The following is a 21,886-nucleotide window of genomic DNA, read 5'->3' as shown; positions in this document are numbered from 1 at the left end:
CAGTTTTCTCAGTGTCAGTAAATTCCCATTGCTAATCCAACCCATTTTGTGGTATCTGCTTTCAGCAGCCTAGGAAACTAAAACACCATCTCATTGGGTAGCTGAGAAGATTAAATGTGATGATATACTCTGCTCAAGAAAGTTAACTATTTTTTTCTTTTTTATCATATTTTTTATTGTAGAATATAACATCTCTATCCATTTGTCCATTTAAGTATGCCTGATCCTTGGAGAGGTGTTTAAATGGGGTATAACAGATGTTCATGGTAGTTATTTTTGGAGATTGGAATTTGAAGTGGGCTTTATTTTAAATATTCTTCATGTTTTCCCTTATTTTAGTAGTAAATATTTATCATTTTAACCAAACCTATGACATCCTTTTTCTTTAAGAAAGATTTAATATCATTAAGCTCATGGTAGAAGGAAAGTACTGAATGGGACTGGTAACTAATCTGAGGGAATGAGGGAAAAATTCAGGTTGAAGGAGAGTGGTTATAATGTTTGAAGCATGAATTGTGTCTTAAAAAACTGAGCAGAGACCCTCTGAATGCTATGTTTCTTTAACAGTTTAATCCCCATAAACCAATTACACCCAATCATCCTGCCTTCATCACCTCTCCATCACTAAAGGACAGGATTCACTGTGTGGTGTATGTCTTAGATGTCAACTCTATCAACACTATCTCCTCTACAATGATGTCAAAGCTCAAAAGAATTAAAGGAGAAGCATTAAACTATGGTGAGTCTCATTACACTTTTTAAAAAATTATTTTGAAATAATAATAGATTCACCAGAAGTTGCAATGAGAATACAGATCTCCCTCACACTACTTCTTCATAGCAACATGCTATCATCATCGCTAAACATTGGGAACCACTGACCTCTTCTCCAACTCTGTAATTTTGTAATATTGAGAATGTTTTATATGTTGAATCATACAGTATGCCATTTTTTGATACTGAGTTTTTTCACTCATGCTAATATCTTTTGAGATCCATTCAAGTTGTTGCTTGTATTGATTATTTATTCCATTTTATTGTTGAGCAGTAGTCTATGGCCTAGTTATATCACAGTTTGCTTAACCACTCTCTTTTGAATGACATTTTTGGTTGCTTCCAGTTTTTGGCTATTACAATAAAGGTGCTATGAACATTTATATAATTTTTTTTTTTTTGTATAAATAGGTTTTCATTCTTCTGGGGTAAGTGACCAGGAAATTGATTGCTGGTCATATTGTAATTTTGTATTTGTCTTTTTAAAAAATTGCCAAACTGCTCTCCAGAATGACTGTAACATTTTACATTCTCAACAGAAATATATGAGAGATTTAATCTCTCTGCATCCTCACTGGTATTTAATCTTGTTGCTCCTTTCTTTTTAAAATTTCAGATATTCTAATCAGTATGTAGTACTATCTCATCCTGGTCTTAATTTACATTGCCCTAATGACTAATCATATTGAACATCTCTACATGTACTTATTTGCCTTTCAAATATCCTCTTCTGGGAAATGTGGTGTTTTTTGTTTTGTTTTGTTTTATGTCTTTTTCTTATTTTCTAATTGGATTATTTGTGTTTTTATTGTTGAATTTTAAGAGATCTTTGTAAATTGTAGACACAAGTCCATTGTCAGATTTGTGGTTTGCAAATATTTTATCCTAGTCTGTAATCTTTTCAGCATCTTAACAAGTTCCTTCACAAAAGGAAAATTTGAAAAAATTTTGAAGTGCAATTTATTGATTTTTATTCTTTTAAGAATGGTGCATTTTTGTGTCATGTCTAAAAACTTTTCACCAAGTCTTAGGTCCTGCAAATTTTCTTCTAGAAGTTTTATAGCTTCATATTTCAATATATGATCCATTTTGAGAAAATCTTGCATAAGGTGTGAGGCTTAGGTCAAGGTTCATTTTTTTTCAGGTAGATATCCAATTGTTCCAGCAACATTTGTTGAAAAGACTCATTTCTCCATTGAATAGCTTTGTACCTGTTCTGGTTTGCTAATACTGCCTTTATGCAAAATATCAGAAATGGATTGACATTTATAAAGGGGGTTTATTTGGTTACAAAGTTAAAGTCTTAAGGCTATAAAGTGTCCAAGGTAAGGCATAAAAACAGGGTACCTTCACTGAAGGATGGCTGATGGTGTCTGAAAACCTCTTTAGCTGGAAAGGCACATGGCTGGCATCTGCTTGCTCCCAGGTTGCATTTCAAAATGGCATTCTCCAAAATGTCAGTGTCAGTTTCCAACAGCCATCTTCAAAATGTGTCTCAGATGCAGCTCCTCTGAGCTCTTTCCATCTGAGCTCTTACAGTGTTTAGGCAAACTAATCTAGACCCAGGCTGAATGGGTGGGGCCACACTTCCATGGAAACGTGTAATCAAGAGGTCACACCCTAATCAAAGTTGTCACTCACTGATGGGTGGGTCACATCTCCATAGAAACAACCTTATCCCAATATCTCATGAGATTGAATTAAAACATCATGACTTTTTCTTGGGGGGCATAATATATCCAAACTGTCACAGTACCTTTGTTAAAAATCAGTTGTCCTTGCTTGTGTAGGTGTGTTTCTGGGTTCTCTATTTGCTTTCATTGATCTATCTGTCTCTCCAAAAATACTACAAAGTCTTGACTACTATATATATAATAGTATAATTTGTCTTAAAATTGTGTGAAGTGATTCCTCCCAATTTATTCTTATTTGTCAAATTTTTTTTTTGCTATTTTAGTTCCTTTGCTTTTTCATGGGAGTTTCAGAATTATCTTGTCTATCTCTATAAAAAGTCTTGTTAATGATTATATAATAAAGTAGATTACAAGGGGTGACATGTGATTGTGAAAACCTTGTGGGTCACACTCCCTTTATCTATTGTATGGATGGATGAGTAGAAAAATGGGGCTAAAAACTAAATGACAAATAGGGTGGGATGGGGGGATGGTTTAGGTGTTCTTTTTTTATTTTTATTCTTTATTCTTATTCTGATTCTTTCTGATGTAAGGAAAATGTTCAGAAATAGATTGTGGTGATGAATGCATAACTATATGATCATACTGTGAACAGTTGATTGTATACCATGGATGATTGTATGGTATGTGAATATATCTCAATAAAACTGAATTAAAAAAAAAGTCTTGCTAGAATATTGATAGAAATTACATTAAAACTGTATGGCAGTTTTAGGGAATGTTTTAGTTTGCTAAAGTTGCCAAAATGCAATAAACTAGCATTGGACTGGCTTTTAATAATGGGGATTTATTAGCTTACAAATTTACAGTTCTGAGACCATGCAAATGTCCAAGTGAAGGCATCAACAGGAAGTTACCTTGTTCCTGAAGAAAGGCTGCTAGCAATCTGGGACTTGTCTGTCACATAACATGGCACATGGCCAGCATCTGCTGGTCCTTCGCTCCCAGGTTCCATTGCTTTCAGCTTCTGACTGCTTCTCTCTCAGCTTCTCTGGCTTTTCTGTCTCAGCTTCTCTGACTTTTCTGTCTCAGCCTCTCTGCGTGCTACTCTAAATTTCATCTCTTATATAGGCCTCCAGTAAGAGGATTAGGACCCACCTGGGACATGGCTTAACTGAAATAACCTAATCAAAAAGTCCCACCCAGAATGGATTAGGTTTAAGAACATGGTCTTTTCTGGGGTCCTTAAAGCTTCAAACCATCACAGGGGAATTGACATCTTAACTATGTTGAGTCTTCCAATCCATGAACATGACATTTCTTTCCATTTATTTAGGTCTTCTTTGATGTCTTTCATCAGTATTCTGTAGTTTTCAGCATAAAAGTCCTGTACATGTTATGCTAGATTTACACCTAAGTATTTTGTTTCTTTTTAGTTCTTGTAAATGGTATTGTATTTGTAATCTTGACTGCTATGTTTATTGCAAGTATATAGACATACAGTTGAGTTTTCTATATTGACCTTGTTTTCTATGTTCTTGTTGAACTCGGTGATTAGTTCTGGGTTTTGTTGTTGTTGATTCCTTTGGATTGTCTATGTAGAGCACCATGCCATTTGCAAATAGAGATAGTACTATTATCGGTTTTATTTCTTCCTTTCCCATATTTTATTCTTTTATTTCCTTTTCTTGTCATACTGTGCTGGCTAGGACTTCTAGTACTATGTTGAATGACAGCACAGTCATCCTTATATTGTTCCTGATCTTAGGGAGAAAGCATTCAGTGTTTTGCCATTATGATATAAGCTGTGTGTTTTTAATGCATGTTCTTTATCAAGTTGAGGAAGTTTCTCTTTATTCCTAGTTTTCTGAGAATTTTTATCATGGATGGGTATTGAATTTTTTAGTGGTTTTTCTGCATGAATAAATATGATTATGTCAGCTTTCTTCTCTAGTCTGTTCTTATCAATCTCAGTTGATAGATTCTCAAATCTTGAGCCTAGCCTTCCCCCCTGAAATAAAACTCACTTATTCATGGTATAAAATTCTTTTCATATATTCCTGATATATATTATAATATTTTATTAAACATTTTTATATCTATTATTCATTAGGAGTATTGGATTGTAATTTTTGAACTTCTACTGTCTTTGTCAGGTTTTGGAATCAGGGTACTAGTGGCCTCAGAATGAGCTGAGAAGTATTTCTCTCATCTATTTTCTGGAAGAGATTGTGTAGAACTGGTTTTAATTCTTCTTTAAAAGTTTGGTAGACTCTCCAGTGAATCCATGTAGGCCTGGAGATTTCTTTTTCAGGAATTTTTAAATTACAAATACAATTTCTTTAATAGTTATAGAGTTTTTCATATTATCAACTTAATATTAGGTGAGGTGTGGTAATTTGTAGTCTTTAGTTTTAGTAAACCTCACCCAAGTTGTCAAATTTAAGTATGTAGTGTTCTCCATGGTATTTCCTTAATTTCTTTTTGCTATCTAGGAATCTGTAGAAATACTTCCTGTTTCTTTCCTGATGTTGGAGATTTATGTCTTTCCTTTTTGTTTTTCTTGACCAGCCCTGTGAGAGGTTTGCTGGTTTTATTGATCTTTTTAAGCAACCATCTTTTTTTCCCATTGATTTTAAAAATTGTTTTGATGCTTTTAATTTCATTGATTTATGTTCTTTTCTTTATGATTTTCTTCATGTGCTTGATTTGAGTGTATTTTTCTCTTCTTTTTCTAGTGCTTGAGGTGAGGGCTTATATGAATGATTTTAGACTTTTCTATTTACTATTATAAAAATTTAGTGCTGTACATTTCTCTGTTAGCACTGCTTTAGATGTATACACAAATTTGACATGTTGTATTTTCATTATTAACCAGTTCAATGTAATTTCTTTTTTGTAATTTTCCTTGAGACTACTTTGACCAATGAATTATTTAGCAGTGTGTTGTTTAGCTTCCAAGTGCTTGGAGGATTTTCTGTTATCTTTCTGTTTTTGACTTCTAGTTTGATTAAATTGTGGCCAGAGAACACATTGTGACTGATTTCATTTCTTTTAAATTTCTGGAGGTTTGATTATTGTTCAGGGTATGTTCTATCTTGGTAAATGTTCCATGGGCATTTAAAAATAATGTGTTTTCTGCTGTTGTTGGATAGAGTGTGCTACAAATATCAGTTAGATCTTATTGGTTGATGGTGGTGTTGACTTCTAGATACTTGCTAATTTTTTTCTAGTAGTTCTATCATTTGCTAAGGAAGGGTGTTGAAATCTCCAACTGTAATTATGGATTTGCCTGTTTCTTCTTTCAGTTCCATCATGTGTGCTTCATGTATTTCACAGCTGTTTGGGTTTTTGTGATGCATACATATTTAGGATTGCCATGTTTTCTTGGTGCATTGAACTTGTTACCATTAGATAATATACCTCTTTGTTCCTTGTGATTTTTGTTGCTCTGAAGTCTATTTAATCAATATTAATAGATCCTTTCCTACATTTTTTTATTAATTTTTGCATTATATATTTTTCAATATTTTCTATATCAACATTCCTATATCATTATATTTGAAGCTAATTTCCTATAGACAGCATAGAGTTGGGTCATTTTTTTTTTTTAATCCACACCACCAATCTCCATCTTTTAATTGGTGCATTTAGACATTTAAAGGAATTATTGCTATGCTAGGGCTTAAGTCCACCATTTTGCTTTTTGTTTTCTGTTTGTTTCCTCTGTTTTTCATTTTTCTGTTTCCTTTTTCCTGTCTTCTTGTGAGTTTTATGAATATTTTGAAATTCTATTCTGATCTATCTATAATGTATTTGAATATTTCTCCTTTTATAGATTTTATAATGGTTGCTGTTGGTATTGATTATACATGCATAATTTATCACCATCTACTGATGTCGACATTTTACCAGTTTGAGTGAAGCATAGAAACCTTACTTACCTTAATTCTCCTTACCTTCTCCCCTTTATAATATAATTGCTTTAAATATTTCCTCTGTAGACATTGAGAGCCATGTCAGACAATATGTTCTTTTTGCTTCAACTGTTGAATATAATTTATAAAACTCAAAAGGAAAAGATAGTCTATTGTATTTAACCATAGTTTTGCTCTTTCTGTTCTTCTTTCTTCCTTCTGATATTCTAAGATTATCTCTTTTATAATTTTCTTGCTGTTTCAAGAATTTTCTTTAGCCATTCTTTTAGGATAGGTATGCTGGGGAGAAATTCTCTTAGTTTTCCTTAATCTAAGAAAGTCTTTATTTCCCTTTCTTTCCTAGAGGACAGTTTTGCCAGATATAGAGTTAGGGGCTGACAGTTCTTTTCTTTTAGCACTTGAAAAATGTTGTGCCACTTTCTTCAGGCCCCCTTGGTTTTTGAGGAGAAATCCTTTGTAAGTCAAATTATTCTTCCCCTATGGGTAAGGTGCCATTCTGCTGCTGCTGCTATTTTTTACTTTTCTTTACTGTATTGAAGTTTGATTAAGATGTGTCTTGGCATGGATTTCTTTGGGTTTACCCAGTTTGGGATTTGCTCAGTTTCTTGAATCTTATGTTTGTGTTTTTTAATAGATTTGGGAAATTTTCAGCCACCCTATATTTAATTTAATTTTTGTCCCCATTTTTCTACTCATCTGTCCACACACTAGATAAAGTGATTGCAAGCCACAAGGTTTTCACAATCACACAGTCACACCGTGTAAGCTACATAATTATACAATTGTCTTCAAGAATCAAGGCTACTGGGTTGCAGCTTGACAGCTTCAGGTAGTTCCCTGTAGCCATTCCAACACACTAAAAGCTAAAAAGGGATATCTATATAGCACATAAGAATACCCTCTAGAGTGACCTCTCAACTCCACCCAATATGGAGATTTATTAGGTATATTTCATTCTCCAAGTCTTAAAACCACCTTACAGAAAGCCTCTTTCATGCATTTTTAACTAACTTTGCTGATGCATTGCTTTTTATAACATAAAATTACTTACCTATCTATTTGATATAGGTATAGCACATGTGGCCTTGCTTACTAAAGTGAATAATTGCTATGAAGTTCTTCAAGACAACTTTCAAAACATGAATAGATCTATGACTTATCAAAGCCAGGTAAATAATACTGTTTTAACTAGATATTACTGCTAGAGTATCACAATCATTCCATGTGTGTATGTGTGTGTACGTATACACACAACATATTAACAGGTGAAAGAAGTCGATCAATTGTTTGCTTAATTAATGATTATATGCTACTTTAAGACTATGATTACCCAAATTATAATTATATCCTGAAGATAATTTATCAAGCCATTGCTCTTTCCTTTCTTTCTTGAATTGTATTGAAAATCAAATTTTGAAAAAGACTTATGCTTATTAGATGTCTTTTTCCACAGATAATGAGTGTCAGCAAAATGCTAGGCATTCCTATTCCTAACATCATGGCAGTTGAAAATTATGCCTCAGAACGGGAGCTGGACCATTTAAAGGATGTCCTGATCCTCTCTGCAGTGAGGCAGATGTTGCGGGCTGCAGATGACTTCTTAGAGGATTTACCTCCTGAGAAAACAGGTAACTTGGTCCCTCTATGCTGCTTTCATAAAGCACTAGTACCTAAGCTGTACCTTTTGTGGATGCTTGGGGCCCATTTACCTACCCTATACCTGACAGCCATGTGAGAATATGTGCTCTGTTTCTACTCTCATTTATTGTTTGTTTTTTTTTTTCCAGATGACATTGCAAGAATGTCCCAGCACTGCATATGATATCAGCTGTTTCGATCCTTACACTTGGCCCAAACCTGGATTGGCATCTTTGACTAATCTCTGGTGATAGCCTTCCTCAGTCTTTGCTTTTGCTTTTGTTCATGTTTTGTCTTCCATCTCTGACAATATCTGACTGATGTTTCCTTCTAAAATCAGTCATACCTCAAACCCAAATGCCACCCCTGAGCAGTAGTGGGCCAAAATATGCCAACAACCCTCTCCATTTCTGTACCATTTACAATTTGGTTTCTGTGACACCTTTCTAAACCTAAGCACGGCAAAATTAATTGTTTCCTTGTGTATTCTTCTATAGCACCTTTGTATATAAACCCTTTGAGGGTACTGATCACATTGACTAATGATTATAAAGTGAGTGTATCTTTTCCCTAGATAGATTATGAGAACAGAAATAAGAGTTGGACTTTATCTTTGTATTCACAGAACTTAGCACAGACTTCCACCCCTCACCCCACTCCTCCTTTACTCTTCCTGTCCAGCCTCTCCAGAGTGGCAGCATGTATATTAACTTTTTCTCTTTATAGAAGAGAAGCATGGGAAGGAATAAAATGTGGGAGAGGAGAAATGCAACTAAAAGAGAGAGAGTGTTTCACTTATCTTGGCATGAAAAGACGACTAATTGAATTTAATTTGAAAGAGTATATTTCTTAGGAACGTACTTTGTATTTCTGTGTAAAAAATAAAGTTTCTTCCTCTGATGAACCTGTGCCTGTTTCACTAACTAAATTCCAAACCATCCTAGGCTTGTCTTCAATGTCTCATAGTGACCAAATAAGGTGGTTTATGTTTCTTGTTTTTTTATACTAGTGCAAATCAATAAAGAGATTAATGTAAGTGCCTCCCAAAGAGTCTGAAGTCCACTCAGTAGCTGTCAAAGTTGGAACTCCTAGTAAAGAAAATAAATCCAAGAAGATAGTTTACAGGTTTTTCCCTAAAGCCTTCTTAACTGTCTCCCCAACTTTAAGTCTTTTTTTCAAAAGAATATTTTTTTTTGTTTCAGAATTGTCTATATTCTTGCACTCTAATTTTCCTTTTTTCATTATTAAAGAAGCTGTGGATTTACAGACAATCATGCATAAAATACAATATTCCCATATGCCACGCCACCACCAACACCTTGCATTGGTGTGGAGTATTTGTTAAAATTGATGATAACATATTTTTATAATTGTACTATTAATTAAAGTCCATGGTTTAACTTAGGGCTCAATGTTTGGGTAGTGTAGTCCATTGGATTTTTTTTTAAACTTTATTCTGTTATCATATATACAATATAAACTTTCCCCTTTTAATCCTATTTTTATATATGTTTCAGTGCTGTTAATTATAATCACAATGTTGTGCTACCATTACCACCATCCATTACCAAAAGCTTTCTATCACTCCAAAATAGGAACCCTGTATATTTTAAGCCTAACTTCCCATTCCTTATCCCCATCCCATCCTCTGGTAACCTATATTCTAGATTTTGACTCTATGAGTTTGCTTATTCTAATTGTTTCCAATCAGTAAGTTCATACAATACTTGTCCTTTTGTGTCTGGCTTACTTCACTCAACATGATGTCTTTAAGGTTCATCCACGTTGTTGCACGTGTCAGAACTTCATTCCTTTTTATGGCTGAATAACATCCCATTGTATGTACACACACACACACACACACACACACACCACATTTTATTTATCCATTCAATGGTTGATAGACAATTGGGTTGCCTCCATCATTTGGAAATTGTGAATAATGCTACTATGAACATCAGTGCACAAATATCCATTCAATCCCCCATTTTCAAATCTTTTGGGTATATATCTAGTAGTAGGATAGCTGGGTCATAAGGTAGTTCTGTGCTTAACTTTCTGAGGAACTGCCAAACTGTCTTCCACAGCAGCTACACCACTTTACATTACCACCAGCAATGAATGAGTGCTCCTAATTCTCTGCATCCTCTCCAATACTTGCTATTTTCCTATTTTGTAATAGCAGCCATTCTAATGGGTGTGAAATGATATCTCATTGTGTTTTTGACGTGCATTTCTCTGATGGCTAACAATGTTGAGCATCTTATCATGTGCTTTCCGGCCATTTGTATATCTTCTTTGAAGAGATGTCTACTCAAATATTTTGTCCATTTTTAAATTGGGTAGTTTGTCTTTTTGCTAAGCTGAAGGATTTCTTTATATATTCTGGATATTAAATGTTTATTGAACATGTGGTTTCAAAATATTTTTTCCCATTGGATAGGTTGTTGTTTTACTTGCTTGATAAAGTCCTTTGATGCAGAAAAGTTTTTAACTTTGATGAGGTCCCATTTATCTATTTTTTCTGATTTTGCTCGTGCTCTGGGTGTAAAGTCTAAAAAACCGTTGCCTAATACAAGGTACTGAAGATACTCTCCTATGTTTTCTTCTAGGAGTTTGATAGTTCTAGTTCTCATAGTAAGGTCTTTGATCCATTTTGAGTTGACTTTTGTATATGGTGTGAGTGAGCATCCTTGTCTTCTTCCTGATCATACAGAAAAAGCTTTCAGTCTTTCACCATTAAGTAGGATGTTAGCTATGGAATTTTCATACAATGTCCTTTATCTTCTGATTGTTTTAAGTGTTTTATCAAGTAAGGGTGCTGTATTTTGTCAAATGCCTTTTCTGCATCAATAGAGGCAATTGTGTTTTTTTCCTTCATTCTGTTAATATGGTGTATTACATTAATTGATTTTCTTATGTTGAACCGATCTTGCATACTAGGGATAAATTCCACTTGATCATGGTGTATAATTCTTTTAACATGCTATTAAATTTGGTTTGCTAGTATTTTGTTGAAGATTTTTGCATCAATATTCATAACAGATATTGGTGTGCAGTTTTCTTTTGGTGTCTTTATCTGGCTTTGGTTTAAGGGTCATGTTGGCCTTGTAGGATGAGTTAGGGAGAGTTCTCTACTCTTCAGTTTTCTGGAAGAGTTTGAGCAGAATTGGAGTTAAGTCTTCTTGGAATGTTTGGTAGAATTCCCCTTTGAAGCTATCTGTCGTGGGCTTTGCTTTTTTGGGAAACTTTTGATTACTAATTCAGTTTCATTACAAGTAATTGGTTTGTTGAGATCTCCTATTTCTTCTGAGTCAATGTAGGTAGTGTGTGTTACTAAGAATTTATTGTTTTCATCTGGGTTATCTAATTTATTAGCATATGGTTTTCATAGTATCCTCTTATAGTCCTTTTATTTCAAGAGGACTTGGTAGTAATGTTCCCCTTTTTATTTCTGATTGTCATTATTTGTATCCTCTTTTTTTCTTTGTCATTCTAGCTATAAGTTTGTTGATTTTATTGATCTCTTCAAAGAACCAACTTTTGGCTTTGGTCATTCTCTCTTTTGTTTTTTGGTTTGTTTGTTTTCTATTTCACTTATCTCTGGTATACCTTTGTTTTGTGTCATTTTCTGTGTATATGTTTTATTTTACATTGAAAAGATTTTTAAAACAGACTCCTGTATTTCCACTCCATCATCCTAGAAGGAAGTTGATGTAGGCCCACAGTGAGCTTAACTCACAAGTGTTCTAATTCAGCATCCATGGATCCTTCAATACGTTTTTTGGCTACTCTTAAATAAAAAAGGAAAAAAAAAAAAAAAGAATCCCATGAACAACTTTGCAGCTTTCAAATCACAGCAATAACATTGAGTTTGCTTCCTGTGGACAGTCTTCAATCTAAATTGCAAAACATAGACAGTGATGCTTCAAAACAAAACCATCTTCCAGTTGAGGAAGACGTCCCTGGCTTTGATTGACAAATAAGCAATATTAGATAAATTCCAAGAAAGAAATAATTAGATCACATTTACCAAGATAAGAACTATTCTTGAGCAGCACAGAAATACTATTAAATGGGGGTCTTTTTAGAGCCTGAGAAGCTTGTCTGCATTGAAATTATGACTCATGTCTCTGAAATGCAGTAATCATTTTTTTCAGTTTAAACATTTTAATATGTGATAGGAATGGATGATTTTAACAAAACTTTACCAGAGAAACTTTGTTATAATGCATTCTCTGTAGAGAATTCTCTGTAGAGAAACACAAGTAATCCTTTTAAAAAAGGAAAATAGAGAGAGGGCTATATACTTTTGACATTTATAGACAGCCTACAAGACAGTTGCCTATCCTGGGAACAGGGAGGAAGAGAAATTGGACATAACTGGTAGAAGCAGGAATGAGAACAGACTGGGGGAACCAAGAAATGAGGAGTGGTCAGCAGGGGGCTTCTGGGCACCATGTCTTGGAGCCAGGGACAGGACACTACATAGAAGCCAAGCAGCATGTCCAAAGTCTTCATCCCCATGTAAGGAAGCCCTACACCTCACCTGGAGAAAAACTGGCAGCTGTCAGTCCTGTCAATTTGGTTCGTGGGTCTTCTATTATGAGTGGTCTGCCTATCATTTACAGATTATTCATCAGAAAGACACTTCTCTGCCCTGAGATTTAGCTGAACCCTGTCTGAACAGTTGGTCCATACTCCCTTTACCCTGGCTTAGTACTCTCAGAATCCTCCCAACATATAGGATGGGGTTCTTGACACTGAAAAGACCAGTGAATGTATGGAAGGAAGAGCCCTAGCACTGGTCTTCTGGTGGGACCTATCACATCTCAGAAACAAACCTTCATGCCTTCCAGAGGCTCAAGGAAAGGAGAGCTGAAAATATCAGTTTCTTAGATGTACTTGTTCATTTCATTGACATAATTTTATTTGGGAATTCTTTGTACCATCATGAGCAGAGGCTACCTATGTTATTGGATCATTTATGGGGAAGCAGGTTTGGAACTGTGTCTTGATAAATGCTAATTCTACAGCATCTCTTGAAAGAATATGAGATAAGTACAGACTACCAAATGATCTCTCCTCCCATTCCCACATCTCGTTCCATTATCATTAAGGAGCTAAGCCTCCTTTATTTAACTTCAATGAATGTTACAGGGGATTTGTCAAATATTATCCTAGGATTCCCAAGCTTCTTATTGAACTGACATGTATTTGCTGTATGTTGGCTCCTGCTTAAGTCTGATTCTTGAGAGTCTTCCAAATGTAAAAAGAGATTTTCTGCTTGTTTAAGCCTGTCAGTGAAGTGTGACATGGCCATAAGAAGTTGTCAGACAGTGGTGACCCTGTGCTTAACATTTGCTGATCTCCAAAAGTCTTAAATATGACCTAATGTTCTCTACTTGAGACTGCTCTCCCTCTGGCCCAGCTTTTCTGAAATCTTCCCATGTTTCTCTGCAGGGGTCAGCTTTATAGGCTGCTTACTACCAGCAGTCTATAAAGCAGTGGTTCCTGGTGAGGGGAACAAAAACACCAAGGTCCTCAGAGGACTGGCCATTTTGGCAAAGGGCCCTCTCCACTGAGCATGAAAATAGAGGAATGCAACTGCTCACCTTTTGAAGATTCATTCTGCCCAGGGTAGAAGTCCACCCTCAGAGTGCTTGTCAACAGCAGGCAACAGTGTGTGGAATTCAGCTTGGTGGAGACGGCTTCTCTGAAACTTTACTCCTTCTTTGTAGCAGAGCTTCATTCTCCACTTCTAGCACTTCCCAGAATTTCCATTGCAGTGAGATAGGACCACGACCCAAATGCCCTCTCTCCAGAGTTAGACCAAATTTCCATCTCCAGAAAGAGAGTGAGTCTTTCTGCTTGTACAGCGGTGGAGGTTTGAAGGAAAGAGCCCCATCATTTGATACAGTTAAGTATTCTCTCCTTCTTCACTTTGCTTCTGGGATGATTCACTTTTTTGGGTTTTCTCGATTTTTTTGGTCACACCATCTTGGTCTCTCCTTGGATAGGCGTTTTTCATAATTATGACCTCTAAATGTTGGTGGGAGGGTGGAGTGAGGGGGGAATAGGGCTTGGTGCATATGAGTGCTTTTATTCACTGAAACTCACTCTTGGCTTTAAATATATCTAGACCCCAATGACTCTTAAATTTAATCTCCAGGCCTGACTCCTTCCTTGGTCTCTAATCTCATATATTCAACTACCTATGTTACATATCCACATATATTTCAGTAGAAGACAGAACACTTAATTTCTCCTCAACAAATCTTACAGTAAACTCAACTCAACAATAACTCCATCTTATATTTACTCTTCAAACCCAAAATACTTGGAGTCATACAAAATTCTCCTCTTTCCCGCATCTTCCCATATTCCACATCAGTCCAACAGTAAACTCCCTTGGCTTTTTTTAAACCCTCAAAAGGCATCCTGAATCTGACTATTTTCACTAAACCACTCTCACTCTAGTCTAAATCATCTTTATACCTCACTTGATATTACAATAACCTTTTAGCTGTCTTGAACTCTTTCCCTTACAGTCTAGTCTCCACATAGCGGCCAAAGAGATCACTGTTCTTCTCCTTCAAAATTACTCTGCTCCAGCCACACTGGTCTCCTTAATGCAACACTGCCATGCAAAGGTTTTTGTAATTGCCTTTCTGCCTAAATTATGCTTCCCCTAGGTATTTCCATGGCATGCTTCCTGTCTCCTCAGAGTAAAATACAGCTTCATTGGGGCAGGAACTTTATTCAGAACAATGTAAACCCATAGGAGGCATTCAACAAGTATTTGTGGAAAGAATGAATGAATTATTGAATGTTATACAGTTTGCAACACAAATAGGAAGCTTACCATGCATAGCGAGAGACCCTGGTGTTAATGGATAGTTAATGAGTTTGGCGAAGAAGTTTCTATTCAAGTTTCTGATCAGGGATCTCCTAGATGTAATTTCCTTATTTTATTACATTATTTTCATATTAATTAAATTATTTTAATATTAATAACATACATAATTTACATTCCTTTATATATGACATTATCCTTAACCTATGGCCAGGCAGTTTAATTGTATTATAAAATTTCTTACAATACAGGAAAACAGAGTAATGTATTGTTTGCAGAGTGTAGACTTTATTTATTGTTGTTGTTGCTCTTTGTTGTCCTTACCATAGTTGATTTTAACAACTATAGTAAGGTATCATGAATATATTATAAATTGCACATATTTGATTAGTTTTGATAAATGTATACACCTGTAAAACCACCACTACTCTGTTTTCACTTATAGCTCAAATCTTTGCCTTGCAGTTTAGCAGCAGAGTGGCCTCCAGCAAATTATTTATCTCCCAAATTATCAGTTTATTTAACTGAAAAATCAGAGATAATATTGGTATTTTTCTCATATGGTTATTGAAATGAATAAATGAGATACATGAAAAGTGCTCAACAAATAATAAACATATGCTGACTTATGGTATCTTTCAGCTAAACAATTAATACCCGAAACCTGCTTAAAACATTTTTATTTGATTTTGCTATTGTTTTGTAATAGGGTCAAAAACTTAAATTCCTTTGTGGACCAGGCAGGTAATTTAAATTTGTGAGAGCCATTCAGGAATAAGGCAATGGGGGAATTGTGAGGACAATAAGGAACAATAGAGTGTATACTCCACATAAAATCATTCAAATTAAAAAAAAAAAAAAGAATTGTGGTTGGCCCTACAAAACAAATCTGCAGGTTTGCATGTTTGCATTCAGCCTATCGGACACAAGTTTGTGACCCCAGCAAATATGAGGTCAGAGAAGGAGCTTTAGTAGGGAATTTGATACGATTTGATTTACATCTTATAAATGAAGTTGATTCTGACTATGGCGGAGAAAATGTGTTAGAGGGAGAGCAAGCAGAAAAGTTGAGGGCCCATTTAGAAGACTGTTATAATAATTCATGTAAGAAAATATGTTGGTCTGTAATACATTGATAGCAGAGAGAATGAGAAATGGATCGATTTGAGACATACTCTGGAGGTAGATGAAACAGCACTCTTATATTTCCATGTAAAGAATATTGAATTTTTTTAAAACGTCTTTTAAAATGTCACTCAAAAATGTAGTGAAATGTTACTTATTTTTCCTCTGACTTCAACTCTTTGATTTTCCCAATGTTCCTTTTATACAACTTGGTTTAATACAAACAGGATCATTTTATACTGTGGCAGAGAGAAGTTGGCATGCTGCCAATTGGGCTGGCGCTCACTGACTTTCAGTTTCATTTCTGTGAATCGCACGGAAGTCTCTGTTTGCTGAAGTCAGGCACAAAGTGAGAGGCACTAAGTGGGAGCTGGAAATTCAAAGAGCAGTTACCCTCGGCTCCTGCCCTTGCACAGATTGTGCAAACAGGTAAATGGCTTGCTACTTTCCACTGCTTCCTTGCTACTTGCGAACAAGAGAATCATTTTTTTTCTTTGAGTTGAAAAACGTTTAGAATGAAAATTAGCTAACTTTTTTTCTTGCTGTCTGATCGCCCTGTGTTTACTCAATTCCTGTGTAATGTAGAGTAAATAAGAGGCATAATAATACAAGCTTTGAGACAATATCACCTGTTTTTCGATGTTTAATGGAAAATATATTTGATTTTCCACTAGATTGAGAAGTATGGCAGTGACAACTTGTTTGACATGGTTTCAAGAAAAGAAACTGAAAAATTGTTTTGGAGAAAAGCAGCTTAGCCTTCTTTATAAGGCTACTGTCCATGGATTCTCTAGTGATGATTTGCTCCTGAGATGCTGTAATCAAGGACCTACTTTAATAGTGACTTATAGTGAAGATTATGTTATTGGGGCATATATGCAAGAGGATTACCAGCATGGAAACAAATGTTCCTTTATCCTTTTTGCATTTCAACACACTGAAAATTCAGAATTCAAAATAAGATTATTTGAATTCCGTGACAAGTTTAAAACAGCGACTAACCTGCTGCGCTATGGCCTTGGTGTGCTCCACATCTTTCTAAGTAGAAGACAGGTTACTGTGGACTTCCCTGCAGCTGAACCACTTGGACTACCTCAATCATATAAGGCTAGCATTAATGAATGTGAGGTTTTTCGATGTGAAGGTAGGTTTAATCAGATAAGCCTATATGGAATTCTCCTCTGCTTGTTTGGTGGGTTTGAGCTGACTCATCTCTTTAAGGAAAAATGTTTAAAACTTTAACCTGCTTCCTGACCTTTTCACTTGTTTCATCTCTAGATGGTCCAGACTGAAACCTGGACACAAATTGTTGGCTAAGATGTACCATGGTCAAAGTAGCATATGTAGAGTTTTCTGGGATATGTTTGGGGTAGGGGATTGTGCTGAAAAATTTCATATGTCGATTTAGATAGATTGTTGTGTCCAGTTATTTGTTCAAACATTGGCCAGCTTTTTACTGTGAAGATATTTCATTGATGGGATTTTCAATACAGTCAGATGATAGCATTTACATTCAACAAAGGAGATTGCCCTCAGCAATGTGGCTGGTTTCCTCATCCAGTCAGTTGGAGGCACTGTGTTCTAGTTTGCTAATGCTGCTGGAATGCAAAACACCAGAAATGGACTGGCTTTTATAAAGGGAGTTTATTTGGTTACACAGTTACAGTCTTAAGGCTATAAAGTGTCCAAGGTATAACACATCAGCAATTGGGTACCTTCACCGGAGGATGGCCAATGGTGTCCGGAATACCTCTGTTAGCTGGGAAGGCACATGGGTGGCGTCTGCTCCAAAGTTCTGGTTTCAAAATGGCTTTCTCCCAGGGTGTTCCTCTGTAGGTTGCAGTTCCTCAAAAATGTCACTCTTAGTTACACTTGGGATATTTGTCCTCTCAGCTTCTCTGGAGCAAGAGTCTGCTTTCAATGGCCGTCTTCAAACTGTCTCTCATCTGTAGCTCCTGTGCTTTCTTCAAAGTGTCCCTCTTGGCTGTAGCTCCTCTTCAAAATGTCACTCACAGCTGCAGCTGCACTGAGCTCCCTCTGCTCATCAGCTCATTTATATGACTCCACTGATCAAGGCCCACCCTGAATGGGTGGGGCCACGCCTCCATGGAAATTATCTAATCAGAGTTATCACCTACTATTGGGTGGGGCACATTTCCATGCAAACAACCTAATCCAAATGTTCCAACTTGATCCCCACTAACATGTCTGCCCCACAAGATTGCATCAAAGAATGGCTGTTTCTGGGGCACATAATACATTCAATCCAGCACACACTGTAAGCCAGAACTAAGGGTTTCAGAGGTCAGAAGAAGAACTTTTGCCTCAACTTCAGCACTGGCTTCTGCTGGAATTTCCAGCCAGCCAGCTTCCCTTGGGGAATTTGGACAAAGGACTTCAGCATCACCTTTATCAGAGTTTCCAGCCTTCAGCCTACTCTAAGGAGTTTGGAATTGCCAGCTCCCATGTTGTATGAGCCAGTTCCTTATAAAAAAAGTCTTCATATATGTGTGTGTATATATACATATATGTGTGTGTGAGTGTGTGTGTACATACACATATATCCCATTATCCTGCTGGTTGTTTCTCTGAAGATTGCTATTGCAGGGAAGAAGGGAAAGAGGGAAGGAGAAAGAGAAGGTGGGAGGATGGGGATGAAAAAGTTAGGGGTAAAGAGAAAAAGAGAGAGAGAAGCTAAGTTGAAGATTGAAAGACTCTTGGAAAGAAACCAGAGCTTGAACATCTTTTCATTGTAGTGGATCCCGTCTGCTGCAGTTTCTCATTGTATCAAAAGGCAGTAATTAATTTACTTATTTTTCTAGTAGAGGACATTTAAGTTATTTCCAGTTTTTGCTTTAATATCTTTATACATATCCACTTTGTGCACAAAAATACTTTTTTATGTAAGTTAAATTGATGTTTAAAGATGATAAATATTTGCATTTTGATACACACTTTTCAAAAGCTTCAATTGTCTATATAATACCCAGCAATGTCTTAGAAATGCCTATTCCCCTGTGTCCTTGCCAACATTTAATATTGTCAAAATTTAGATTATTTGCCAATCTGATAGTTAAAAAATGGTTTCTCATTTTCCAATTGGTTTATCACTGATCACTAACAACTTTATGTGTATTGTCCAATTGCATTTCTTCTATGAAATACTCATTTATATCTACCAATTTAAATGGAAGTCTACTGCAAAGAATATTACCTAAGTATTTGAATATTCCAAACTATTTGTCTGTAGCCTTTATACCTGAATGATTGTCAGGGTACTTAATCCTTGTATGATGCTTTACTTCTTAGGGGTTTTTGTAATGTTTCCACAACATTGGATTGTTGCAGAAAACCAAAGGCCAGATTTGTTATTTATGCATGTATATATGTATGTATGTATGTAGCTAGGTAGGTAGGTATGTTTTCCCTTGTAAGTGATTCGATCTTTCTTCCTGGCTGTCCAAAACATTTTTTTTTCTTTTTAAATTTTATCATTGAGGTCTGGTAAATTTACTAGGTTATCTCCTGAAGTTGACCATCTGGATCAGTTTTCCTTGAGAAATAATGTCTTTTATTATATAGATTTTAGATGTCATTTATTTCAGATATATTTATGATTTTTTCCATTGTTAAATATTTGTGCATCTCATTACATATTTCCTGATCTTTTTATGAGTCTCGATTATGTATTTCTTTGCTGAATATACATTAACTATATTCCATATCCCTCATTTTCTCTCTAATTATTTTTAAAGTAAACCTTTTATTGAAGCTGTGGTGGTGTGGAGCTGCATGTATCCTACAAAAACATGTTCTTATATCTAATCCATTCCTGTGGGTGTGAACCCATTGCAAGTTGGACTTTTTGATGAGTTTACTTCAGCTAACGTGTGTGCCACCTCATTCAAGATGGATCTTAATCTTATTACTGGAGTCCTTTATAAGAGGTTGAAATTCAGACACAGAGAGATGAAAACATGGAAGCAAGAAGCTGAAAGCAACAAAACCTGGAAGAGAAGGGAGAGACCAGCAGACGCCACCAAGTGCCTTGCCATGTGGCAAAGGAGCCAAGGATTGCTGGAAGCCAGTCTTTGGGGAGAAATTATTGCCTTGATGATGCCTTAATTTGGATATTACAAGACTCCAACAGTGAACAAGTAAATTCCCATGGTTTAAGCCAAACCATTTCATGGTATTTCTGGAGTAGCCTGGGAGACTAAAACAGAATCAGAACACATAAAGAGAAGTGCATAGTTAATAAGTGTACCAATTTACAAACATTTACAAATTGAACATAACCTCTACACAAGTGAAGAAATAGATTATTCCCTTCACTTCAGTTATTCCCAGTTATTACCACAACAACAACAAAAAAACATTAATCTGTCTTGTATCAACATGAATTTTTACTATTTTTGAACTTTATATAGATAGAACCATACCAAAGTATGTGCTCTTTGGTGTCTGGCCTCTTTCATTCAATATCATATGTATGATATTGAGCTAAAACAAGGGATTCAATTATAAAATATCATCAGTGATCTTGCCAAGCATCAAGCTTTACTAATAATTTCTAGAATAAAGGCAATCCAAAATCTCAGAAAAAGAAGAAAGAGTACCAGGATGTTTGGCTGGCTCTCCCAATCCTTCTTTTCCATATTGGACATATGTTTCCTGGCCCAAAACAACAGATAAGGTTTCTAAGTGAAGTTTGTGGGTTACCTTGCCTGTTGGAGATTGGTTAGGTTAGAGAACAAATTTATTTTGCATCCTAGCTTACATGACATTTTCTTGAAAGCAATGACTTGCTAATCTGTAGAATCTGGGTTTATTTACTATGAGGAATTCTTAACCAGAGACATGCTGTAAGGACATTCTAGAGATAAATACTCTTCTTGTGGCAAATGTCATTAGTCTGTCTACCAGAAGTTACGTTATTAGCACATTTATAAGGAAATTAGATGGGATCACTTGTCTTCTTTCTTTGAGAGTGCCCCCAGTAATGTGAGTGAAGGGATTACAAGCTGTCTGCTTTAATTCCTTCCTCCATAGTGATTCATCCATATTACAGAATGGAGCAGTAATTTGTACCTTTTCATTTTCATATAATATTCCAGTGCAGGACTGTATCACACGTTTTTTTTTTTAATCCGATCATTACTGATGGACATTTAGGTTTTCCTTGTTTAGCACTACTACAAATAATGTTTCTATAAACATTCTTATACATATCTTTTGATTCATGTATATATTTATTTTTTGAAGAATATGTATAAGAGTGATATTTATGGGCCATAGGGTATGTGTATATTCAGCTTCAGTAGATCTTGTTGAAATTTTCCAACATAGTTGTACCATTGCATCTATCACAAGTAGTGAATGAGATTTTCTGTCACTCCAAATCTTCTCTAACACTTGGTTAATGGCAGTTTAAAAATATGTAGCCATTCTGTTGTGTGAGTGTTGGTTTGACATTTTGTGAATTGGCTTCCTTTGAATAGAGTAGTTAGTGATTTATTTATCTTACATTGAAAAATGATCAATTACTATATTAATTTATTTTTTCTAATTTTTAAAATTTGCCTTATAATTTTATTAATTGTTTGCACTGCTTATATTCCTAAGGTTTGTTTCTTTATTCTTTTCTAGTCCTATTTTCTGTTTTAAAACTTCTTTCTTTAAGTCGTGAAATGCGCTCTTATTGCAAATTTGAGATGAAGGGTTTATATTGTTATTTTCTACATATTTACAGTTTTGTTTTTTTTGTTTCCTTTTGGATATCAGAGTTAATTAAAAGATGCTTTATAAAAATTCAAAGAAGTTGCTTTTATGTCTATTTATACTTGTTATTTTTTAGTTTTGTTATATTATAGAATGCAGCCATCACTATTTCTACTTTTGGTAATTAATAAAGTTTCCTT

At 35.3% G+C, this 21,886-nt stretch overlaps 2 protein-coding genes across 8 annotated transcripts in view; both read left to right on the top strand.

Moving 5' to 3' along the window:
- The window catches only part of IFI44L (interferon induced protein 44 like), a 58,927-nt gene extending 50,039 nt beyond the window's left edge, over positions 1-8,888 (top strand). For all 4 annotated transcript variants that reach the window (XM_037826829.1, XM_037826832.1, XM_037826830.1 and 1 more), the window contains 4 exons: positions 568-739; positions 7,415-7,515; positions 7,800-7,974; positions 8,134-8,888. In XM_037826829.1, the coding sequence (XP_037682757.1) occupies positions 568-739; positions 7,415-7,515; positions 7,800-7,974; positions 8,134-8,168 (483 nt within the window). In that variant the 3' untranslated portion in view covers positions 8,169-8,888. The remainder of the gene's footprint in view (positions 1-567; positions 740-7,414; positions 7,516-7,799; positions 7,975-8,133) is intronic.
- A 5,164-nt stretch (positions 8,889-14,052) lies between these two features.
- Positions 14,053-21,886, top strand: part of IFI44 (interferon induced protein 44) — a 49,530-nt gene continuing 41,696 nt past the window's right edge. For 3 of the 4 annotated variants that reach the window (XR_005215332.1, XR_005215333.1, XM_037826826.1), the window contains exons 1-2: positions 14,053-16,394; positions 16,640-17,109. Coding sequence is in view for 2 of the 4 variants with exons in the window: in XM_037826826.1 (XP_037682754.1) it covers positions 16,650-17,109 (460 nt within the window). In the remaining 2 variants the exon portion in view is untranslated. The remainder of the gene's footprint in view (positions 16,395-16,639; positions 17,110-21,886) is intronic. The other variant, XM_037826828.1, reaches the window with a different exon arrangement.

The sequence above is a fragment of the Choloepus didactylus genome, chromosome 2, assembly GCF_015220235.1.
Source record: "Choloepus didactylus isolate mChoDid1 chromosome 2, mChoDid1.pri, whole genome shotgun sequence".
NCBI classification, from domain to species: Eukaryota; Metazoa; Chordata; class Mammalia; order Pilosa; family Megalonychidae; genus Choloepus; species Choloepus didactylus.
The sequence above is the reverse complement of the archived record's forward strand: the minus strand, read 5'-3'. Positions and strand labels throughout refer to the sequence as shown.